Source organism: Cavia porcellus, unplaced genomic scaffold, assembly GCF_034190915.1.
Source record: "Cavia porcellus strain 051 isolate PalLab524CR breed Dunkin Hartley unplaced genomic scaffold, mCavPor4.1 scaffold_6, whole genome shotgun sequence".
NCBI lineage: Eukaryota > Metazoa > Chordata > Mammalia > Rodentia > Caviidae > Cavia > Cavia porcellus.
Window position 1 is genome coordinate 67,836,224 of NW_026947489.1, and position 25,019 is coordinate 67,861,242.

The 25,019-nt window shown below is 35.5% G+C and overlaps 1 protein-coding gene and 1 pseudogene across 3 annotated transcripts in view; both read right to left on the reverse strand.

Annotated features, from left to right (window-relative positions):
- The window catches only part of Ap2b1 (adaptor related protein complex 2 subunit beta 1), a 105,303-nt gene that overhangs the window by 56,717 nt on the left and 23,567 nt on the right, over positions 1-25,019 (reverse strand). For all 3 annotated transcript variants that reach the window (XM_003469598.5, XM_003469599.5, XM_005003516.4), the window contains exons 6-13: positions 20,774-20,964; positions 18,563-18,784; positions 17,659-17,779; positions 17,435-17,530; positions 10,198-10,313; positions 8,213-8,378; positions 6,853-6,951; positions 1,993-2,252 (exon numbers count right to left, since the gene is read on the reverse strand). In XM_003469598.5, the coding sequence (XP_003469646.1) occupies positions 1,993-2,252; positions 6,853-6,951; positions 8,213-8,378; positions 10,198-10,313; positions 17,435-17,530; positions 17,659-17,779; positions 18,563-18,784; positions 20,774-20,964 (1,271 nt within the window). The remainder of the gene's footprint in view (positions 1-1,992; positions 2,253-6,852; positions 6,952-8,212; positions 8,379-10,197; positions 10,314-17,434; positions 17,531-17,658; positions 17,780-18,562; positions 18,785-20,773; positions 20,965-25,019) is intronic.
- On the reverse strand, positions 10,263-17,428 carry LOC134476480 (calmodulin-1-like; annotated as a pseudogene).

Below are 25,019 nucleotides of genomic sequence, written 5' to 3' on the forward strand. Positions count from 1 at the left end.
CATTTTTTCCTAAATGGGAAAAATATGAAAATTTCCCATTGTGAACTCATAGGAACTTCATACATGTTATCAAAGCACTGAAAGTTTTCTAAATTAGACAACTATTTACCACCTCACTCCCACAGAACACTGACAAGTATGAAGCAAACACAAATATAGAGAGCAATTTTCCTTCTCCCAAGTGATTTTGTGAAAGAGGTCTTTAAAAGCATTTTTAAATTTTGACAAAAGGCAGCATAAGACTTTTTTTTCTCTTTCTTTCTTTTTTTTTTGGAGACAGGGCCTCAATATGCAGTTCAGGCTGGTCTTGAGCTCACTTCGTAGCCCAGGCTGGTCTCGAACTTGCAATGATCCTCTTGCCTCAGCCTCTTGAGTGCTGGGATTATAGGTGTGCACCACCATGTCTGGCTTGCACAAAGTTTTAAAGTATTGTTTTTACTCATGTTGGACGTATTTCACTTATTTGTCTTATGGTACAGAAACGTGATACTGAGGCTAGGTAGGAAGGAAGTAATTGATAAGACATGTCATTTGCAGGAATGCATCACCCTCATCCGTATCAAAGGCTATTTTTCCTATATTTTCCTATACCTGTTAAAAACAATAGGCAAGCAGAAGAGTGTTATCCAAAATTATGAAGGTAACAAATTAAAGGTTATTAATCAAGTAAAGACTTCAGATAGTGTTCTTTCCTCCTGTTCAAGAAAGAGTTATTTCTATTTGTTGATTTTTTAAAATTCCGTCTTCCCATTTGAGGGTCAAAAGTTAACAGAAAGCTAGATAAAATGACACATAGGTATGTTTACATCAGCAAGTTACAACAGAAAATCCTATCTACATAAAAATTTGAAGCACAGACCACGAGAAATAATTAGAAGTCAAATAGTTGTATCAAAAGTATGTTAAAACATGCTTGCCTATGAGGACAAATACCATAATTTATTCTAAAGTCTAATCCTTCTGAACTTTCATGTCTCCTCTGAATTAAAAATCAAAACACCTGGCCCCAAACCAAAGCTGCACCTAAGGTCATAAAAGATTAATAACCATTGTTTTGGGTACTACCTTTTCCTTTTTCTGTGTATCTAGAGTCTGTTAAAATAGAGCCCAAAATGCTGATTATGCCAGTGTGTAAAGCAGTAAATGCTATCTTTGGCCATACATGAAATATACATTAAACAGTGGTATAAGATATTAATGGAAAGTCAGTTATTCTGGGAGCCAATTCTTTTTTTCTCTGCCTTTTCAGTGCTCAGGATCAAACAAAGGATCTTGCATATCATGTTAGGCAAGTGCTTTACCACTGAGCTACATCCTGACTCGCTCTGAGAGCAAATTCTACTTAGATTTAAGGTGTTTTAGGATTGATGAAGGAATCAGGATCTGTAAGTTTCCAAGTCACTTGTTATAGGAGTTTATTAGAATATTTCTCCTCCCTGATTACAATTTTCAGATACCTACAAAGTAAGAGCTCTACAGTATCCGAAGGCCTGTTCAATAACTGAATTTCCTTACTAATATGATCAACTTAATTTGGTAAGAATGGCATAAGTACCTGAAAAACTATATGCATAAAGAATTTAGGTTGTTTGCGTAAAACAATCCTGCAAACATTATTTCATTAATAGTTTTACCCTATGAGAGAAGTAGTATCTAACTTTATCCATCTAAGCCTCAACCAAAGCTAAAGAAGTGGATAAACAGTGAGTACACAAACAGGCTTGCCCCTCCCCAGGTTTTTTAACTTTGGGAATATTCCAGGCCTGAACTCAGGAGAAACTTGTGCAATTTTCAGACTTTATCAATTTAAAAGTTCCTTCTCTTATCACATTTTTCTAAAGCATCACCGTATTCTTAGGTTGGGGCCCTGGGAAAGTACGGTAGTACGTTTGCAAAGTCCATAGCAAGTTCTTTTCCATGTTATAAAAGGAAGAGGAAGACCAACTCTGTCTAAACAGTCACTCCTCATTCAAACCAAGTTTACTTGCTCACCTCCCATGGTGAATTGGCAAGTGTTTGCGATGAATCCCATGACTCCCTTCCACAAAAGCATTGGGAGGCTTATGATACACAGAGGCCAAGGAACCAATGTGGCATATCAGTTCATCCAGCAGAGTTGGCTCAATAAGGTCTGTTTCCTCAGAGATTAGTGGCTTCTCAGACAAGACTACTTCTTTGGCTGTCACTGGGTCAGTTGAGAGAAGACGCCAATAAATATAGCCCCGGTCTCGGAGGTCAGGATTATCGGAATCCTAATGAAAAAGCGAGGGCACAAAAGTTTAGATGGAACTGTTCTCCATAAGAAACCCAAATGGCTAGATTTACTGTCAAGGCAACGTTATCATGATTTACACAGGTTAACTACTAAGATAATTCACTGAGACTCTATAGTTTTAATATATTGATAATTCTGCAATCATTAAGATTTTAAGAAATTTAAATAGAAATTGAGGTGGATTACTCATAAGACTCAGGAGAAACCAGAAAAGGAAAATAAGGTTTAACCTGGTGAAATCTACCTGGTTGAGGGGCCTTGAGACATAAAAATAAGTTTTTCAATTGCTATAAATATTAGCAGGATTTGTAACATTTATCTTAGATATATTTCATCCATACTTTATGTTATCTCCTATTGAAGCCATTGGTTAGGTCCTAGAAATAAAGACAGAATATATGCTTCCTGACATTAAGGAACTCCCAAAATATTGAACATTATAATAGAGTGTGAAAGGAACTATTATCTATGCAATCAAAACATTACTAAAAAAAAAAAGCATGCAACCAAGTGCTTTCAAAAAAGATATCACTTCAGATGAACAAGACTATAGAAAAAAATTAAATCAGAAATAATCTTTCATATTACTATTGAGACAAGTGGCCACAGTGAAAAACATGCTCAGTGACTGTAGAACAGATATAGACTTAAAAAAACATAGAGGAGCTTAGGAAAATGATGTAAACCATGAACATTCAATGTAGGAAAGAAATGGGATCCATGAAACAGATTTAAACAGACATCCAGGAGTTTAAAAATTCTGGTGAAAGTACACATAGCAGAATGAGCCAATGTGAGAACAGAATTTCAGATACAGAAGACAGGACTGCAGTTAGCGATCATGGAAAGAAAGATTACTTAAAAATAGTAAGCGACTGTAAGAAGTAAATCTAGCAGCTGCTAGATGATGCAAAAAAGAATAATATAAGATCAATTAAAGTGAATGAAAAAAGCAGTAGATAGCAAAAGTGACATAAAAATCCCTGTTCACATAAGTCATGGCAAAAACCTAAACATGGAAAAAGAATTTAACATACAAGTGAGGCATATAGAACTCCAATTAGCCATGATTAAAAAAAATCTAAACCAAGGTCTATCACACTCAAGATTCTAGAAATTCAACAGAAGGACAGAATATTAAGGAGTTGTTAGACAAAAGAAACAAATCACCTATAAAGGAAAGCCCATCAGAATCACAGACTTCTCAACACAAACCCTCAAGTCAAAGAGAGCTTGGAGTGAAGTATTTTGAAGCCTCCAACCCAGATTGATGTACCCTCCAAAACTATCTTTCAATTTTAGCACATGTGCTGCCAAAGAGAGCACAAAAATTGTCTTTCAAAACTGATAGAGAAGGTATTTCTATGACAAAGGACACCAGAGGAAATTAATGAACACCAAACCAGCACTCTAAAATGTTTTGAAGGATATTCTAAAAAGAGGTAACAAGGATTACAACTGCATGACCCCTAACAGAATGAATCCACCAGTAAAAGCAAGCAAGCAATTAAACAGAAGGGGACAAATGGGAGCCAGCAACAGGAAAACATGACAAGGATTAATCAGTACATATCAGTTGTAACCATCAGCGTTAATGGTCTTAATTCACTAGTCAAAAGATACAGACTACCAGAATGGATCAAGAAACAAGATCTAACAACATGCTACAGACAAAAAACACATTTAATTCGAAGAGAAATTCATAGACTGAAAGTCAAAGGATGGAAAACAACAATCCATTCAACAGGAATCCTCTCCTAAAAAAAAAAAAAAAAAAAAAAAGGCAGCTATTCTATTTGCAGATAAAGTAGATTTCAAGCCAAGACTGATTAAGATAGAAAAGGTCATTACATCCTTGTAAAGAGAATAATCCAAGTGGAAGGGATAACCATCATAAATATATAAAATATATATGCATCAAACACCAGTGTACCCAAATAAATAAAACAAATACTAAGGGACATGAAAAATCAACCAGCACTAATACAATTGTAATGGGGGTATCAATACCCCACTGTCACAAATAGATCAACTAGACCAAAAAAAAAAAAGAAAGAAAGAAAGAAATATTAGAAATGAACCAAACTTTTGAACAAATAGACTTAGTACATGTCAAGAGAGTGTTCTACCCTATGACATTAGAATACACATTCTTCTCAGCTGAACATGGGACATTCTCCAAAATGGACCATATACTAGCTCATAGAACATGCTTTAGTAAATGCAAAGAAACTGAAATTATCCCATGCATATTATCAAACAACACCGTAATGAATTGGAAATCAATGGCAAAAGGAACCACAAGAACTTCCTAAACACATGGAAATTATAGAACATCCTCCTGAACAACCAACAGGTCAGAGATGAAATTAAGAAGAAACTAGATAGTTTCTACAATTAAAGTATTATGCCAAAACAACATACCGGAACTTATGGGACACAATGAAAGCAGTCCTGCAGGGGGAAATTTTTTAGTGGTGAATACCCGTATCAGGAAACCACAGCAAGCTCAAATAAACAACCTACTGTTGAACCTCAAGCTTTTAAAAAAGGAAGAACAAGACAAGTCAAGGTCAAAGTTTATATGAGGGAGGAAATTACAAAGATCAGAGCAGAAATGAATACAATGGCAACTAAGAAAATAATATAAAGAATCAATGAATTGAAGACGTGGTTCTTTGAAAGATTAAATAAAATAGACAAACAGGCAATCTTATAAAAAAAAAAAGACTCAAATTCATGCAATTTGGAATGAAAAGGATGAAATGAAAACAGATTCTGCAGAAATCCAGAAGTGAATTTTAAACTGTCTGTGTCAATAGTTATGATCCTGTATTCTTTAAGTGATGTTCCCTAAACATTTTACCTTAGTCAACTTTGTATAAATACTGATGTGTAGTGAGATTGAGTTCTGAGAAGAAATCAAAATGTAACTCTCCTATGTTAGCTATTAAATACAAACATGTAGGTCTTAACAGTCAATGATGATGGAGATAGAGTTGAGAACTTTGAAAAGAGACAACCGAAAACGTTTTTTTTCATTATTTACAGGTGAGCAGAGAGGCAACAAGACCAAATTCTTTTTTGGAAATTGATTCGACAGTATGTTAGTTGCTTCAGTTCTGTCATTGTATAAGACTATTTAAGAGTTTAAAATTAAAACAGAAGTGGAAAAAAAAGGAAAAATAAATTATTTGGAATTTATCTTAATGAGGGCACAAATAACCCATGAGTTATCAAGTAACAATCTAAACAAAGAAGTCTAGAATATTTAATTTAATATTATTTCACAGAACTCATACTAATCTTACAAAGATAAAAACTGTGAAAAAAAATGACACCTCAGAATTAGGCCAAGTATTATAAAAGGGTTTTTAATTTTAATAATATACCACTAAGGAGATGAAAAAGACAGAGGCTTGGGATTTAGCTTAGCAGTGCAAGCACATGCCTGGCAAGCGTGAGGTCATGAGTTTTATCACTGGTATCAAGAAAAAAATTTAAAAACTCAAACAAAGAAATAAAAGAGATGAAAAAGAGAAAAATGGTAAGTTGAATATTTAAATCAGATTCTAGAAGCAGATACACATCTGTACTATGAAACTTGTTAAAGTCAGTCTGTTTTTTAACTCAAGAACAATAGTAAATCAGCACAACAATGGTCACTATATCCTGTTACATTAGAAAAAGCAATTATTTTAATTGTGGTACATCTAAAATGAAGGTTTGATTTTTTTTTTTTGTTTTGTTTTTGGTACCAGGGATCAAACTCAGGACATTGTGCTTGCCAGGTAGGCACTTATGCCGTTGAGCTATATCCCTGGCCCTTGGTGACTTAATTCTTAGGCCAATTTCCATGTTCCTGAAATGAGAAATTATATGAACCTCTTTTTTTTTCCTGAACAAAAATATCAAATAATTCCTAAGAGGGCCAAAAATATTTAAAAATTCAAGGAAGAATATCATTATTACATAAGTGCATCTATTACTAACACTATAGAATCTCAGTTCAAATTTTATGAATTATCATCTAGAGTCAGCCGGCTACTAGGAAGTTATGCCAACCAGCTACAATTTGGAATATGGTAAGAATCATTGTTTTAATGACTTAAAGACTTTTTTCAGTTAAAACCTCCCTGTCCTCTACCATAACCATGATACTTCTGCTTCACCCAGGCATAAAAGCAACAGAGCTAGCTGACCATGGGCTTCAACCTCCAAAACAGAACAGCCTATCAAAAAAAGTGCAGTGACAGACACATGTAATTTTAGCACCTGGGAGGCTGAGGCTGGAGAACTGCAAGTTCAATCCCAGTGTGGGAAACTCAGACTCTGTCTCAAATTAAAAACATAAAAAAAGGGTTATATGAAACAGGTATGAAAGCCCTGGGTTCAATTCCTAGAAATAAATAAATAAATACAAAAAATGTTGAGGGTGGTAATGTACATCTCTAATTCCAAAACATGGCAGGAGGCTGATGCAGGAAGATCATGAGTTCCAGGCCAGCCTGAGTTACATAGCAAGACCCTGTGCTACAATTTGAAACAAGACAAACCAACCCCTCTCTTTTTCTTACCTGTGTTGCCAAACTCAAGACCTGTTGGACTAGCTCCTGTGTTTCTGATGGTTTCTTGAGAAACAGCTTTACTATGGCAGTAAGCAGAGTGAGCTGGACCTGAACAGATAAATTTGATAAAATCAAAGAAAGGTATTTGCATTATTGCCTGGCATTATCTCCAAAGTGGTATTTACTTGCCTATGAGTTACTATGGGGTCTTTCCAATTTTGGTTAACAGACAAAAGATCAAAACTCAGCCACTATCAACAATAGCAGCCAAAGGCATTTTAAAATACAAAGGTAATCAAGTAAAAACTTATTTGCTTCCTATCCTTAAAATTTATTTCTGCAATCAAAAGTAACTTGTTTCTGGACAGATTATCACCTATAATTTTTACAGTAACTGCTAACATACTGACAGTGATAAAATTGGTTCCTAACCAGTTGTTTTCTCTCCCCTATGAAAAGCTACAAGTTTGGCCAGGTGTGGTGGTTACATGCCTGTTATCTCAGCACACAAGAATCTGTGGCAAGAGAATTGCTGTGAGTTGGAGATTAGTCTGGGCTACATAGTGAATTCAAGGCCACAGTGAGATTCTGTACCAAGAAAAAAAAGAAAAAAAGAAAAGAAAAAAGCTACAAGTTTGGGGCAACTATGGAATCATTACTGGAGCAAGAACCAGTACTGTACAGTTCTGTCAGATCACAGCTACCGAGAAATGGATTGCTGAACCACAACCTACTACCTTGTACATATTTGCTGTAGTAAGTCTATTGAAAAATTATGATGAATTAGATGCATAAACTTCTATTTGCTGTGAGGACAAATGCTAGGGAAAAAGGGCTGACTAACTGTTTCTAAGCACCTATGGCTCTAATTTTAGTATGGAAGAGGGCAGAAGATGGAAAGAACTCTAATCATTCATAAGAGAATCTCCAAAATTCATCACAGCACCACATGAAAAATCCCTCATGTAGTGAGTCGCAGCCTTTACTAACAAGAATGTGTGACTATTGTACAGAAAATAAAAAGATTACTGATCTAAACTAATGGCTGTTAATGTGTAGCTCTAGACAAAAAGCAGCAGCAGCTGCTGCTGCCACCACCACAATCTTATAAAAAATGTTCATCTCAGATCTACTGAGTCAGATTTCTGCAGGTTAGGCCCAGGAACACATGCTTTAATAAGCCTTCTGGGTGTTTCTAATGCTCATTAAAGTTTGAGAACCACTGGCCTAAATTACACAATTTTGTTATACTATAAAGGAATAATATTTTGTGAAAAAATGAACAAACAATATGCATGCACAAACAAATGGCATCTTTTTCTGGCACCTTCCCAAAGAGAGGTAGGACATAGGATAAACGAGGACTTACTTGGGTACTTTCATCATGAAAACCCTCCAAGAAACTCTCTAGTAACTCATCTGCATTGTCAATTCTTTCAGCATATTCTCCCACGATCCAAATCATGGCTGCTCGTGCATCTGGCTCATCCAAGGAGTCTAAGTTCTCACACAGAGTGGCAATAATACTTTCATACCTGAAAACAGCAAGATGAGGTCAAAACTAAGAACTACATGTAACAGTGAAGACTAAAGGCAAAACCATGTTCAAGGGAACCCTAAGCTAAATCACTGAACTACACAGGCTTTTATTTAAGAGAAAGTATGTGATTTAAGTTTGAAGATTATAAATGTCTTAAATTTCTCAATTATATTTTAATAATGACATTAAACTTTAATAAAAATTCATCAGTTATCCTTTCCTCAAGGAAAAGAAAATCAAACTGTGGTATAAGATAACAGCAGCATCTTGTGTTTGACAACCTTTCTTTTAACTACATCACAGAATTTTCCTATTATGGCACTTTGCCTTTGTGGCAGAAAGGAACAGAAATCTCACTTAATTTTTAGGAAAATGTAGCTGGAAAACAACAGTGCTCAAATTAGAAACAGTTACTTTGTTCCTTGTTCTACCTATTTTTCTTTTTTTATAAAAGAGATCTGTATGTTCTCCTCAAGGAAAAAATACTAATGATTTGTTTCTTCAAAGAAAAAAGTACTTCAAATACTTGTTTTTACCATGCTGACTATATTTCCTTGGCCAGTACAATGACAGTGTATAATAAGTTAGATCTGGATGGTTGAATATTGTACTTCAGTGTTTGACCTATTTCCACTGATTAAAACAGATTCCTAATTGGCATCAAAAACCCTTCTTAACACAAATCAGTTACGTTTCTCTATCAATCATACTGAGATACATATTTCCACCCTTAATCAAAAAGTTCAGAAACTTGACCATCCTTTTTTCTAGGGCAGTGGCAAGTTTATGGTCCTCTTTCCAAAAATACCATTTCTAAAATTCAAAAATATATATGTAAATAAAATGCTTAATAATGACTATTCATCAAAATATTTCTATTTCCCCCTCCCTCCTGCCCCTGCCTTGATAACTGAGCCAGAGCCTTAATACTGAACTGTATCCTCAGACTTTATTTTTTATTTTCAGAGAGGGTCTCACAAAGTTGCTAAATCTTCAGACTGGATGCAAAACTTGTGCTCCTCCTAATTCTGCCTCTCAGAGTGTTGGGATTACAAGTGTGGGCTTGGAACCAGGCTACTCAACACTGTCTTTAAAGACTAATCAGAACCTTCAGCTCAAGATAACTCCGATTGCGATGCGGAATGAGATTTAGGATGCTCACAAGAATCTGCTCTTATTTCACTCAGATTTCTGAATTGTAAATCAAACTGGAAGCATTTTTGCTTCATAAATTAAGAAGCATCAATCTGAAAAACCTATGAAGTGAAAATGTAGATTTTGCATATCTGTATAGTCTCAAATCAGAGAAGACTAAAGATTGGTAATTTATTGTTACATCATGTATAAATTTCCACAAAGTAGTAGGTCAAAAACAAAGGGAACAGAACAGCTATTACCTTCCTGGCTTTCATGGTAGGGTGGGCATATGATTTATGTTTCAAACTGAGACATTTCTGAGAGGAAAAAGTACATCACCATTAATCACGTCTATACAACAGACGTGAACTGAGAACATGCTCAGATAATTTGAAATATGTTTCTTATTTAATGGTAACTTTGTCATCAAATAATCTAATATATCAACTTTGTGCCAAAATACATGCATATTCAGGCAGGGCTTCATTTCTTCTAAAAGTAATAAAACAGTGGAAAATCAGGTTTCAGTCTCTTTGCTAACCACTTCACATAGCTCTGATTTTTAATGACATACAATAAAAAGAGTAGTTCTTACCTAGCCATTTTCAAAATACCTTACTTAAAATACTTCCTAACTGATTTGTAGAAAAGACATACTTTGTGGAATTCAGACATACTTGTTGGGATATTTGCGGAAGATATCCCTGATGACAACAATTGCCTCTTGGACCACATAATTTACTTTGGTCTGGATTAAGTCAAGCAATGTGCTTACACAGCGCTCTGCAGATTGCTAGGAAGAGGAATATAAAAAAATGAGAAGTTAGATGATTTACTCAATAATATCACAACATAAAAAACTGAAACACATAGGTATACCAACTAAGCCACCACACACTTAATTTGATTAAGCTATACCAAAAGCTGGGTGATCTACAATCATTCTAAATACATTCCAAATTTTACTTCTTACAAAATATACTGACATATGAGAAGCCATGATGGTTCTGGGAGGAGTACAACAAGAAGCCAATTTGCTCTTCCCGTAAGCCATACAAACCATGTGGGGCTCAGGAAAGGGAAAAGCCAATTTGCCCTTCCCTTCCCCGTAAGCCACGCAGGGCCAAGGAAGAGAAGCCAGTGTGTCCTTCCCGCGAGCTGACTGGTGTGTGGTCTGAGAAACAAGAAGTGCTCCCCCTCATTGAGTTGATAGCAAGTAAGGTACAAAAACAACTAAATGTTTGTTTAATTGACTTTGAGGCCTAGGGCCAGTAGTCTGAACATCTATTAGTAGGCTAACAGTATGCAATATAGCAAATATGAGGATTTCCTTTTGTCTTGTTTTTAAAATTCAGTATTGTTCTCATTTCTATTTTATTTAATGTTCTGTTTTGACTGGCTTGTTTTGTTTTACTTGATTTTACTATGTTTGACAGTATGGACAACTATTGTGAAAATAACAAGAGATATGGTAGTCATTGTAGATTTCCTATTACCCTGTTTTGAAGCTTTGTACCATTTTCACTGTTTTGTTTTGATTGGCTATATTGTTTTATTTTGTTAGGTCTTATTCTCTTAAAAACAAAAATTTAGAAAAACAAAAACAAAATGTATTGACATTGGGTCAGTTCAAATGAAAAGTCTTCTCAGATGGCTGGGAGGTGGAAATAAGAAAGAATAAGCCAGGGTAGGAGGACAGAATAAAGATTAATGACTAAGCCAAAGTGAAAGGTCTTTAACTGGAATTCCTGGATGAGCAGAGCCTGCACAGGGCTTTAAACTTCCCAAAGTGAACTGCCAAATTTTATATGAGTACACAAGCATATTTTCCAGGAGCAAGCTTCACAGTTTTTATTTTCAAAGGTCTGTGTGATCCACACAACTCTAAGAACTCCGAGATAATATGCCATTTTTAGGGATATGTATTTAAAGTCTATGGCCTTAGGCAAACTGTATTTTCTTAGCCTTTAATTCATCTATAAAATGGAATTTAATCCACTAATCTTTTATTATTAAAGAGAATATGGAAGAATACAAAGGGACCAAAACAAACATACTGAGACAACAAGTGACAGCTTTTTAAAAGATGAGAATTTCAAAATCGATTCTAAACTCAAAAACCAATCTGTCACATATTACAATGTCCTATTACTGGGTACTACATTATATGTTTACTGATAAGATGCAACAGTAAGTACACAGAATTACCTAATAAGCGTTTGTGCCCAGAACTTTTTTTTTCTGGACATAAAGTCTGTCTAGTCCAGGTGGCTTTGAACTCACTATCTGGGCTGGCCTCAAACTTGCAGTGATCCTCCTGCCTTAGCTTCACAAATACTGGGATTATAGGCATGCACCACCATGCCTGGCTTCTTGCCCAAAACTCTTAACATGAATATTATCAAAGCTTTAGGTTTAATTATTCAAAGGGATTGGAATGAGATAAACAGTATTATTAAAATGTAACAAGCCAAGCTGGGCCTCTGGGAAATTCTAGAAGCAACTGTTCAATAAGTAACGCCAAAATAAGCAAGTAAAAAGATTTAAGAGGCGTATTAACCAAATACAATGTGTGGAACTTGTTTAGATTTTGATTTAAACAAGTTGACTGTAAAGACAATGTGATACCAATTAGAAGAAATTAAACATGAACTGGATAGTCAATAAGATTAAGAATTAGTTTAGAATTTAGTTACCGAGTATGGCAACCGCAGCACAGCAATTAAAGAAAAAAAAGGCTGTCAGATATAACCCACTAGACTACTCCAGAGAGACATCACTTGGGACTTGCACTGAAATACAACAGCACCCCATGGGGCTGATGAGGAAGGAGTGGGAGAACATAAAACAAGAACAAAATTTTCTTTAATAACATCTTTTAAGCATACTAATCATTTCAAAATTTCATCTTTACATTTGTATGAGGTCATATGATGCTCTCGTTGCACCGTGAAATGATTCTGCAATCTTTCAATGTTCATTTTCTGATTCTATTTATGTCTTCCATATCATTCACTTTCAGCTAGGAATTCCTGTGATCAGTTATGGCAACAGTAAAATAGATGGAAACTATATTATGATAAATTACAAAGTATGCAGAATATGGGCTGCTATAAAGGATTGAAGTATCATAGATTAGGTAACACAGGTAAATGCTTAATACAGGGCTTTGATGTATACCTGAAATTTAAGTGAGTCCTCAGTCATTATAGAAGAGACAGACTAAAGGTTGTTTATCGTGACGTCACAACATCTAACACTGATGCCTGGGATACTAATCCTTCAGCACACTGTCATTGTAATCATATTGAAAAAAAAAATTGCAGTAGTATGTCAAAGGAACAAGAGCAAACTTCCAATCAATTTATCTAAAAATCCAGAAATGCACACACGCAATACATACAATTAATGTATGATACAGACAAAATTTTGTAACAGTAAGCAAAGTGTTTGATCTACCCAACTGTAATCTCACCAAAATTATTTCTCCATTAATAATGTATTAAACAGTAAAGTCAATGACATAAAAGTAGAGACTAAATAAAAGTGAATTTCATATAATTTGAGGTGAGGCACAACTTTCTAAGTGTGTTACTAAGAAAACATTACATAAGAAAATATAAACTTTCCATGCATCAAGAAATCTAAAGGAAAACAAATTGGGAAAAGTAATGTTAGAAGAAAGGTTAATATCTTTTATTATCAAAGACTAAAAAAAACCAACATGGGAAAAAAATATGCTGAAAAAAGGTACATAAGATATAAACAAGCAGTTTCCTGGTGCCCACTACAACTAGAGTTCAAAGATTTGGCTACAAAAATACAACTTACAGTCTTATTTAAAAAAAAAAAAAAAAGTTGAAGTTTATCCCCATGTACTCTCATATTCCCTCCTATAAAGACTATTAAGGAAAAGGCTAATTATGAAGCAAATATACATATGTCTATAAATGAAACTAGAAACTACAAGTGATAGAAAGCTTTAATAACATGGAAAGAGATTTAAAATGTAAGACATATGTAAAAAAGAAGACTACAAAAGTAAATGAAAAGCATGATTTCATATTTTGTTAAAAATATACTTGTGCATGAAAAATATATACACAAGGTTTAAAAATCATACTGACCAGATCACCTCTACTGGGAGGCTAGAAGGAAGGAGTGGTAGAGAGAGCAGAGCAATCTAGTTTTATTTAACTTATTTCATGATTTTAAATAGTGAACACATATTGCTTTCCTAATAGGAAAACATATATTTTTGTTTAAGGAATAAGAAATATATCAGTATCTTATTTTGATCTATAAAAATGGAAAATGGTAAATATCTGAAGAACAGAATACTAGAAAGTGAGGAACTTCTGGGCTTAGTGCCTTAATCTATTTCAAATAAATAAAATTAACTCATTTTACTTGGAAAACAAAAAAGGCCTTGGGATTTCTTTCCCTTAAAGAAAACACAAAAATTACTTTAAAAAAATGGAGCTGCTTTTTCAGGTTATTTACTTAACAACTTACAGGGTAATCATTAACTTTCTTTTTTTTGGACAGGGTTCACTAAGCAGTTCAGGCTGGCCTTGAGCTCACTTTGTAACCCAGGCTGGTCTTGAACTCGAAACAATGCTCCGGCTTCAGCCTTCTAAGTGTTGGGATTACAGGCATGTACCACCACACCCAGCTTCATTATCCTAAGTTAATACAACAAAATCACATTTTTTTTATATCATGATACTTTATAGCAACACAAATATCTATACTGACTTAAAGCCAACTAAACTTTCAATAGACCCTCTTCTCTTACCTAAGCACTAAACTAAAATTTGTATTCTCTCATTTGTCAGAGTTTTAAAACCAACTGCACATTTATAAAGGAAAGACACCATGAAAGAAAGCAGCAAGTCAGTTTAAAGCCACACAGAATGTTCACTAGAATCCCTGTGTGAATGTTTATCCTCATTCCGTGAGTTAAGTCACAAAAAGACAACCATTGACTCTCCTGATCCAGTAACTGTGTTAGGGAAAGCAGGTCTTTCAAACTGCTAACTTGCATCGGAAACAACTGTAGAAACTTTCAAGGGAAACCCATGTAACCTGAGATAATACTAGACATGAAGAAGAATTTCTAAGTTTCCTGAGGAAGTTTGTTTCCATATACTCCTCTCATAGTCCCAGTAAGACCATTACAAGAGGAGTACAAGCCATCAGAGGCTTGTCTTTTCCAGAAAACAACACAGAACCCTTCTATGAGTCATAATTCACAGCAGTAACAGCCTCTAGAAATTTAGATGTTTTGAGAACACTTTCTAGTAATTCCAGACCTAGAAAATTTCTTTAAACTTTGAAATGGAATACAGATTTTGTATTACTCCTTAAAGCTCTGTCACACAAGTCAAGACAATGATAGCCTGGTATAAAAAACAACAACACTCTTATGCTACCAAAATCCCTCTGCAAATTAAGACTACTGTAGGATATTACAAAAATGAAACATACAGTATATGAAGTATGGTAATAAAAAGACACAATGTGGGGCTGGGGATGTAGCCCAGCAGCACAAGCACCTGCCTGGCAAATGCAAGATCCTGAGTTCAATTGCTGGTACAAAAAAAAAAAAAAAAGACACAATGTATCAAGACCCAATAAACAGACTTTTCCATTTCTCAAGTGAAGCTATAGAATGGTATTAAATATCTGAAACAGCAGAAACGAGTTGAAACCAGAACTAGTTAATCTCTTGTTAAATGATTTATCAATGGTAAATACATGAAGCACTATAGAGTATAAAAACAAGGCCAGTGAGAAACGAATTTCTTTTTTTTTTTTTTCAAGAGTTAAGTAAGATTCAATTTGATTCTTCTAGAGGAGGGGAAAAGTAGTTGAAAGCAGGTCTTCATTTTGCAGTCATCATCTGTATGAATTTTTCATTGCTGACCTGTCCATTTCCATCAGTATCTGCTTCTCTGTTCATTTCATCTACTTCTTCATCAGTTTTTTTCCTAAGTTTGTCATGACACGATGCAGTTCTATTGCACTGACATAACTATTTCCATCCTTGTCAGACTTGGAATGCCTCAGACTTCTTCCTCGCTCTCTGTATCTTTCATTTTTCTAGCTATCATAGTCAAAAATTCTGGGAAGTCAATGGTGCCATTACCATCAGCATCCACTTTATTGATCATATGCTGCAGTTCAGCTTTTGCTGGGTTTTGATCCAATGATCTCATGACACTTTCTAGTTCCTTTGTTGTGATGGTGCTATCGCCATCTTTATCAAATAGAGAGAAAACTTCCTTGCATTCAGCAATCTGTTGTTCAGTCAGCTGACCAGCCATGGTGTGAGCTAAGGGAGCACAAAGGCTGTGATGGTGGAGGGCACCTCTGCTCCAATTGCTGCTAAGTCGTGGTGTGAGCTCTGCACTGTGCCGCTGCAGCGGGTGCGGCCGCCATCTGTGTGCAGTGGCACTGCACCTGAGAGATTCCCAGCACCCCTGCCTGGAAACTCGAATTTCATAGAAACTTCTCTGATACAGCATAGTCTTCTGTTCCATGAAATACTGATCACACTGTACACATTTTTTTAATATCCTTGAGGTGTCAGGTGATCCAATCCTCTGACTCTAAGCAGAACTGCTATTATCAAGAAGCCAGAATAAGTACAGGGCTCTGAACACATAGTAACAGTGAACAGGGAACAGGCTGTCATTAATCACAACATATTTCTGAATAAGGGAAATGGGGAGATGACTGGTGACTGACGAAACAGGGCAATACAAACTATAGCCTGTAATACTGGAATGTTTAAGCCAAGCCAGAAACCAATTTGTGCTGTCAAGTCAGAGGATTCTTTAAGAGACCTTGCAAATAGACTTTCTGCCTGAAACAGAAACCTGTTAGACCACAGCCCTGCCTACGTATAGGGAAGTCCTCACATTTTTATACTACTTCATTCTTAAATAGGCTGAACATCATGCATGGTATAATCTCAATTTTAAAAACTGTACATAAAGATATATATAACCCACAGAATACATAACCCTGAAAAATGATACTCAAAGTATAGAAACAAATAATTGTAGTTTATTTCCTCAGAGACTCAAGAAGCTATTGTAAACACACACACAGAGAGAGAGAGAAGTACCAATAATAAGCAGCAGCAATAATAAGCAGCAGCAATGAAGAGAGGCATTGCTGTGTATAGCAATGAAGGGAACAATGTGTCCAGGTCAAGAAAATAAACAGCCAGATTAGAACAAGCAAGAAGGTAAGACTGGAAGAGATAAGGGTCCAGGAAAAGAAGTGGCAAGGACAATTTAAGAAACTCCAAAAAAGATGAAAGTCTGAATAAGATGCAAGCATTTGTATTGCATTGATCCAACATATTTACTAACATGTAAGTTTCACAGACCTGTATTTGTGAACAAAAAGTAAAAGCATATTATCTTAATTTACCAAGATAACTGACACAAAAACAAAAACCTCACGATATAACTATTTTAGAAAATAGTGAGAAATAGGAATGGTGAAATATTTGAACTCAGGTTTTTATTTCATAGCAAAAAGTTAAAAGGCAAAAGTCTGTAACTTGTAAATCAATAAATAATAGCATATTTGTAGAGGTAATGTAAGTTTCAAAAGAATAATTAAAACAAAATTTAGAGTAAAAAAATATTCCCTCTAGTAAGAAGTGATAGGTAACTCTAATTGCCTGAACTATCACTACCTATCCCTAGCTATCTATTTAGTTAGAGCTAATCTAGCTCTAACTGCCTGAACAACTGTTTTTCACTGAAAACTTTTAAAATCTATTAACTATGTTCTTTATTACTTTGATAAATGTAAAAATATACTTATAAAAAGGAGTAAAGAGAACACCCAGAATCCCATAATGTATGACTTCAACTCCCAGCGGACACTCACTTCCACCTTGATGGCACATCGTCCAATGGCCCTCACAGCTTTGCGAACGAAGTCAACGTCCACCTCAGTAGCATATTCCTTCAGCTCTGCTAAAACCTGTCAAATATCCAGGAAGTAGATAACTATTAAGAATTGTCAAACAGCAACCTTATGGTCTAGCTTTTTCTAAAGGCCAGACCTTAAGATCTAAGGCATCATAAATTTGAGATTGTTTCAAGTCTGACCTGAGCAATGTTAGCTTGGGATGCCAGGCGAATCATGATGTCCAACTTCTCTAGTTTAACATAGATGGGATCATTGTACTTCACAAAGAAGACTTTGATTTCCTGCTTCAAGATTTCAGGCCTGTGTTAAAAAGAAACACAAGAAAGAACAGTGAAGATTATCTATCTATCTATCTATAGATATACTTATGTCCCTATGAATCTGTGATAGTATCTGATCTGTAACACTTCCCCCAGGGGAAAAAAAATCTCAATAAACTTACTTTTTATTTATTGGTGGCACTAGAGATCGAACTCAGGACCTCACATATTCTGGGCAAGCACTCTACTACTGAGCTGTACCACCCCTAGCCCCTCTGTTCTTATTAATCTCAATTGGTGGACTATTTTTATCTTGTATAAGTACTGAGGTACATGTTGCCATGAAGCATGCTGGGATAACAACAATCTAGCTCTAACTGCATGAAGGGTATCAAGCAGACACTAAATAGTGTAACCAGAGACTCTTTAGAAGTAAACCTGGCCAGTAGAGCACACCAGATATTTATTACAGGAACACACTGACATTCACTGTTGGCCCACTGATTCTGGGTAAGGTGCTCCGTTATTAAACATTTTCATTTCCAAACATTAACAATCTGGTTTTAACTTCTTTAACCAGATTAAGTAGACATTAGATAGTACCTCGGAGACTTTTCAGAAAACCACCTGGACTATAGAGCAACACGAAGCATTTATTACAGGACTGCACTGAGATCTAGTATTGGCCTATTGATTCTGGGTAAGTTGCTCTTCTGTTTAACATTTTCATTTCCATACATTAAAAAGTGTATGACACTGGCCAACTGAACATTGATATTAAGCTTAATTCAAAAAACATAACACCAATTTACTGTTTCCCAACCTTTTCTGGACAATTAAGTTGATGTTTCTCAGGGCAACATACTGCACTTCTGGCTCCCCAGACAGCAAAGTAACAAGTGGAGGAGCTAACTTCTTCAGCAGCATATTGTAGTAGTCGGAGTCCTTGGGTAACAATTCCAGAAATTTCATTAGGACTTTTACTGCTGAGAGTACCACTGCTGAGTTGGCATGGGATAACCGGGGAGTTACCCGCTCACAGATGCTAAGGGCAGAAAAGGAAAATTAATATCCTCTATCATAATTTCTGTGCTAAACCCATTTCATAAGGTAATGTTTCAGAGTCCCATGGCCCAAGTATCAAGGCATTAAAGAATCAGTGAGAAAAGTTAAAGCTCCATGCTTAGGTCAAATTAGAATCCAACACTGCAGAAGCCTCATTCCCAGCAAAATACAGGCAGAGCAGGGATACCAGAAGACTTTAGGAACCAGCAGTAGGGGATGTTCAAACTGGAAGGACACTAGCAATACCCCAAACACTTTAGCTCACACCATTTACCTTCTGGTTTTATAGTCCTCTTTGTCTCCCCATATTATGTTAGGGCTCCCTGCCTCACAGCCCATTTCTACTCAACCTACAGAAAGTCAAATTCAGTACTCTGAGAGTTATTTCATAGTTCGAGACATCAATCCACTTGTGATTTACGGTTGCACAGCAGGATGGACAAGGTAGGTTGGCAGGAAAAAAACTACCCAACCCTGTCTTCAGGATAATAAGGGAAGCTCTGAAAAAAGTTTATTTTGGAAAATATCAGAACATCATTGCAGTATTTTCCCAACTTCTTGCCTTTCTCCAAGTCCCTGCCACTTATGCTTACATGCCTGGTGAAATCTTGGGTACTGTCTCATCTATGCGGTGTTCACCAATTATTTTGATAGCTCTTTATGCAACATAAGTAACTAGTTACTATACTAAGGATACAAGTAGGCTATGTTAACTCTCCCTTCTTTCTATATGTATTTGGCTGTCTGCTGACCTCCTTTAGGTCTTCATACAAATACTAGTTTCTCAATGACACCTCTTTTGATCACTTTAAAAAAAAATCCCACAATCTTTCACCCCAAATGCCCAGCATTTCTTGGATTTCTTCCTTATCTTTCTTATTAGCATTCATTGACATTTGAAAATGTTATATATTTTATTATATACATACAGCATATTCCTGTCCCCATTCCTCAGAATAAGGGCTCCATGAGAGTTTTGTCTGTCCTACTGCATTATCTTTAAGGCCTACAACATTGCCTGCATACAGCATGGACTTAATAAATAACTGCTGAGTGAATGAATGAGTATAAAGCCAATGACTAGCAGAAAATAAAATTCTCTGAAAAGTTCTTTTCAAAATATGTTGAAAAATGATGAAAAGACACTAACAAGGGCTTGAGTTAAGTCTAGAGGGAATAATTTCCCAGACAAGTGAAGAACACTTACATTCTAGTAGCTTGGAAATCAGCTTCAGCCAGGAAAGGAAGATTCTTATCTACCATAATTAAAATATGTCAACTTTAATGAAGAGCCAACATTTTTTCAGAAGTACTTTGCCTGGTACAGTGCTTATCTACAAAAAACGCTCAACAAAAATTTGTGATGACTACAATTTTGTAAACAAAAATATATGTGTACATGAAATTTAGTAGTCAATTTCTGATAGTCAAAGAAAATCTGAAACACTCGGTTGGTAGAGGGCTGGGCATTCCTCCTAAAACTTCTAGATTCACACTGACATGATTTCTGTCTGCAATGGGAAGCAGTGTATATTTTGCTAATACTAACATATTTTCTCCATTAAATTATAGGTATAGTTCAGTTCATCGATGTCCCTAGGTATCTTACACAATGAAAAGTGTGTCCCCAAGAAGACATTCAATAAGCTTTTTTACAAAGGGCCAGGAACTGGGAGATGGGAGGCAATGACGAGGGAGATATTAGCAAAAGCAGATGTACTGTTTAAATAAGAAATGAAGAATACACATTTTTTTAGATGTTGCTTTTTTTTTTTTTTTGATAGTTTACTCTACTATATTCCTAAATCTGGTAGGAAAATATCTTAGGGATAACAATGTTGACCCAATAGGCCACTAACTTTTCTCACGACAGTGACGTGTGGAGTGTTAACTCCTCTTCTAACAGTGGACACTAGCATCTACTGATTCAGGCAAGATTATCAGATACTATCTAGGAAAACAGACTGACCTCTGAGCTTCCCGGTCATCTTTAGGGTTATAGTTAGACAAGCAATCCAAGATGAAAATCTGGCCCCACTCGGTGCACTCATTCAGAGCTGTCAGTAGCTTATTAATGTTCTGTGGGTTCAAATCGAGTAAGTTGCTGTTTGGGTGAGACTCACTAATTTCAGACAATGCTGCTACAGCATTAGCCACCACCTACAAAAGAAACAGACATAGCCTTGATGCACCCAGGACAGTACAACCATGACAAACAATCACCTCTGCTGGAACACTCATAGATCTCAGCTCATAACCATTCCTGAACATTTTACCTGGTCACATAAAAAGACACAAACTGTCAAAACATACATTAAGTCACCCACAATACCATATGTAGCTTCTTGACTAGCAAAGTCATGTATGATTTACTATTAAAATATGTTAACCATTTTAATAATACTCAAAATTATCAATAAAATCAATATTAACAGCTATAAAAAGTGAAGGCTAAACAAGATACACATGTATTAGGTAATAGAGAGAAAAATGTAAGCCAATTAATTTTCTTGAGGCGCAGCTATGTAGGTAGTATAAGGGAGAGGGATTCTGTCATATATCTTGGAGTAAGACTATGTAGGCTGAGACTCTAGTTCACTAGTATACAATGCTAAGAAAACATGTAATCTCTGCGAAATTCAGTTTCTTCATCTGAAAACTAGGGATAATTTTCTTTTGTTTTAATTTTTGACAGGGTCTTGCCATACAGTCCGGGCTGTCTTTAAACTCACTATGTAACTGTCAGTTCTAAGCTGGTCTAGAATTTGCAATCTCCCCCCTCAGCATCCTCAGTGCTGGAGCTAAAAAAATGAGATAATTTAATCTATATTGTATTTTAGTTTTAGTGTGAGAATAAAATCAGACAGCATGTAGAAGCTTTTGACAAAGGCTTATAAAAATTTAAAGTGGCTATAGCATCATAATTTATAATAAATAAATTATATAGTTATTTTCACTGACATCTGTAAAATTTGAATGCATTTTATAACCAACAGTCTGGCAGTTTAATAGGAAGCAATTTTCTTTTCTTGTAATACAGAAAGTAATCACGCATCTTGTAAGTGGAATTGTAGATTCAATGAAATACAGCATTTCAAATATATTCTTCATGTTGACAGTGTGGTAAATGAAAATTGTTACTCTAGACAAGAAAGTGTATGTGTATCCGACTCACACACCTAGAAATCCACGGAGCTAAAATAAGAAAAGTCAACATGGTCAAAATTACACATTGATTCTAATACAACAAACTGCTAACAAAAAACATTCAAAGTTATTTAACAGTTGCAAAAAGAAAAACACAAAAAACGCTATGGCTCTGTACAAATGAGTTTTAAAACATATTTTGTAGGAAGGCTCCAGTTATTACTAAAGATTAGAAAGATGAGGCTGAATATAAACACTCCGTAAGTATAAATAAAATGTGACAGTGCTTCAGCAAGTGTATATATTGAGTAAGTCTCAAAAATATGAACCTAGTTTTAAGATTCTTTGCTAACAACTTGAGAAATTGAGTTTTGCAATTATCCTTTTATTAGCTGGACAAGAAACATAGCTGCTACAGTTTAGCTACTGGTTTTAGTATCCAGATTATTTGGACACTCTGCACATTCCATAGAAGAGAAATGCTAGAGAATATAATGTACCAAATAATATACTTACAGCAATATTCCTTATTATGTAAAGGATAATAATGGAATACACGGAATCATCCCAAGCTGTCATTTAGTGATCAGAACAAAGATTCCAAGATAAAAAGCCTAAAACCTCACTTGTTAAATCAAGACTTACTGGATAACATGTGAGATTCTTTTCTCAGTTTTGTTAGCAGACTCCATCACTAAGCATGAAGATTTATGGAAAACTAGAAGGCACTGAATAAAATAACCCTTTCCATGTGTTTCAAAAGCAGGGATAAGATACTTTATTACGTATGAATAAAACCTGATTAACCTTACTTCAGTACAAGAAAATCAAAATATATTGAAAGACCAAATCTTTATCTACTGCTGCCAAGATAATGCCCAAGCTTGGTAACTAAATGTTCAAAATTAATCTTTTATTACATTACCATTTGTGCAAGAGAATTCTTCCACCTTTTGGTTTTTCGAGATACAGTCTCACTATACCCATTATGTAGCCCAAGCTGGCCTTAAACTTGTGGCAGTCCTCATGTCTCAGCTTCTGGGATTATAGACATGTACTACCATGCCCAGCTGAGAATTCCCCCATTTTTAAAGTTAAATATGAGATCTGATAATAAATGCAGAAGAACAAGTAAGAATTAGGAAGACTAAAGAGACCAATGGAGAGGACAAGAGAATAGAAGAAACAATTACAATTCCTCTGTTATTATAAGCAACTGGAAATTAAACTGAGTATATAATGTAGCCAATAAATAAATTCTGGTGTTTAAATAGGCAATTTCCACTTAATAGCATGTTACAATAAGAGAGGATATAGAGAAAACTCAATCTAATTAAAACATGCAGGAAGATCAGCAAAGGATTACACTGTACAAAACTTGTGGTGAGACCACACCAGTCACCATCGCAGTAACGAGCTGGAGGAGCTGTTCTCCCGTCACTGTGCTAACCTCAGATCCTCTAAATTCCGTGAGCTCCTTCTGTGAAGGAACCTCTCTAATTTCATTTCTTCATCTTCACATTGAGATGGCTGTGTTTCCAGAACCATCCGAGGCAAGCCTTAAGGGGTGCCTGGTATCCTCCTAATCAGTAAGCTGTGCTTCCCCCATGCTAATGGAAACCTGCATTAAGACAGACATACTCAATCTGAGGTACATGAAGGAAAGGACACGTGGCTGGCTAATTCAGGACCACCCACGTGTCAACACTCACACTTTGTTTCTTTGGAACTAAGTAGACAGGTTGTCTGTTTTTAAAAATTAACTTTAACGGGCTGGGGATTTAGCTCAGCGGCATAAGCACCTGCCTTGCAAGCAGGCGGTCGTGAGTTCGATCCCTGGTACTGATAAAAATGAAAAAGACAAAAAAAAAAAAATTTAAATAGATTGAAACAAAATTTTCTCCCCATAAAGCCTTCTCCAAACAATAATGCAACACTACACGCATGAGACTTGGTGGAAAATCACAAGTAACACGTTCAACCCTTAAGAGTACCTGCCCTACTTATCCTAAATATTAAAATGAAGGTTGCCTATTTAGTTTGAAGCCCCACTTTGATTTTGAACTGATAGGACAACCATGTGTAACATTTTCCACCTAGGAAAAGTGCTACAATTTCAGAAAAAAATTAGAGTTTCTAAGAGAAAAAGGTGAATTTATAAGAAATGCTTGCTTTAAAATGAATTTATAAATAGAGTTTAAATGAGTTTTCTCAGTACAAGAACTGATTTATAACAAGTTGACCTCTGGCTAGAAGGAATATTACTACAAAATAAAACACCTACCCTTTTATTCATCTAGCTTCCTAATTAGGGTAACTTCTGTTCTTTGAAAACTGCAACTAAACAATACCCTTCTCCCTACTCCAAAGACCTAAAGCAATATAGATACAAATATTAAATACTTTACAGACACACATATACCTACAAAAGCATACACAGACATACAAAGAAAGCTCACACTCAATCCTAGACAAATCTTTCTCTCCCTTAACTACATACTTCTATTTGATAGTTCCTTATTAACCCTTAGAGTCTCCTGAACTTTTTTAAAGGTACTCAGTTGTACTTTGATTTTATATCAAATAGAGAGAGTTGCATAAAGATACCTGCTAAAATTTACTGGCTACTTATGACATGTTATTAATTCTCATAAAAAGTCTGAGGTAGTTGCTATTAAAATCCACCTACCAGAGATGAGGAAACAGATTTAGAGAAGTTCAATCACTTGAGGGTCAACACAGATGTAAAAAGATATTGCTTAAATCTGAACTCTCAAGATTTATGTTTGATTTCACTGCCTGAGTATGTACTAATTGTTCTTGTCTCTAGCTTTAATAAAAGTCCTAAGACCTGTGAATTTCAACTGAGGAAAAGGGAGAGAACCAAGCTACAGGCATGTGTGTGAGAGGAGAGAATGTAATCAAAACACATTTATGAGGGGCTGGGGATTTAACTCAGCGGCATAAGCACCCGCCTTGCAAGCAGGCAATCGTGAGTTCAATCCCGGGTACCAATTAAAAAAAAAAAAAAGAACAAAAACACATTTATGCAAGTGAAAAATGTCTAT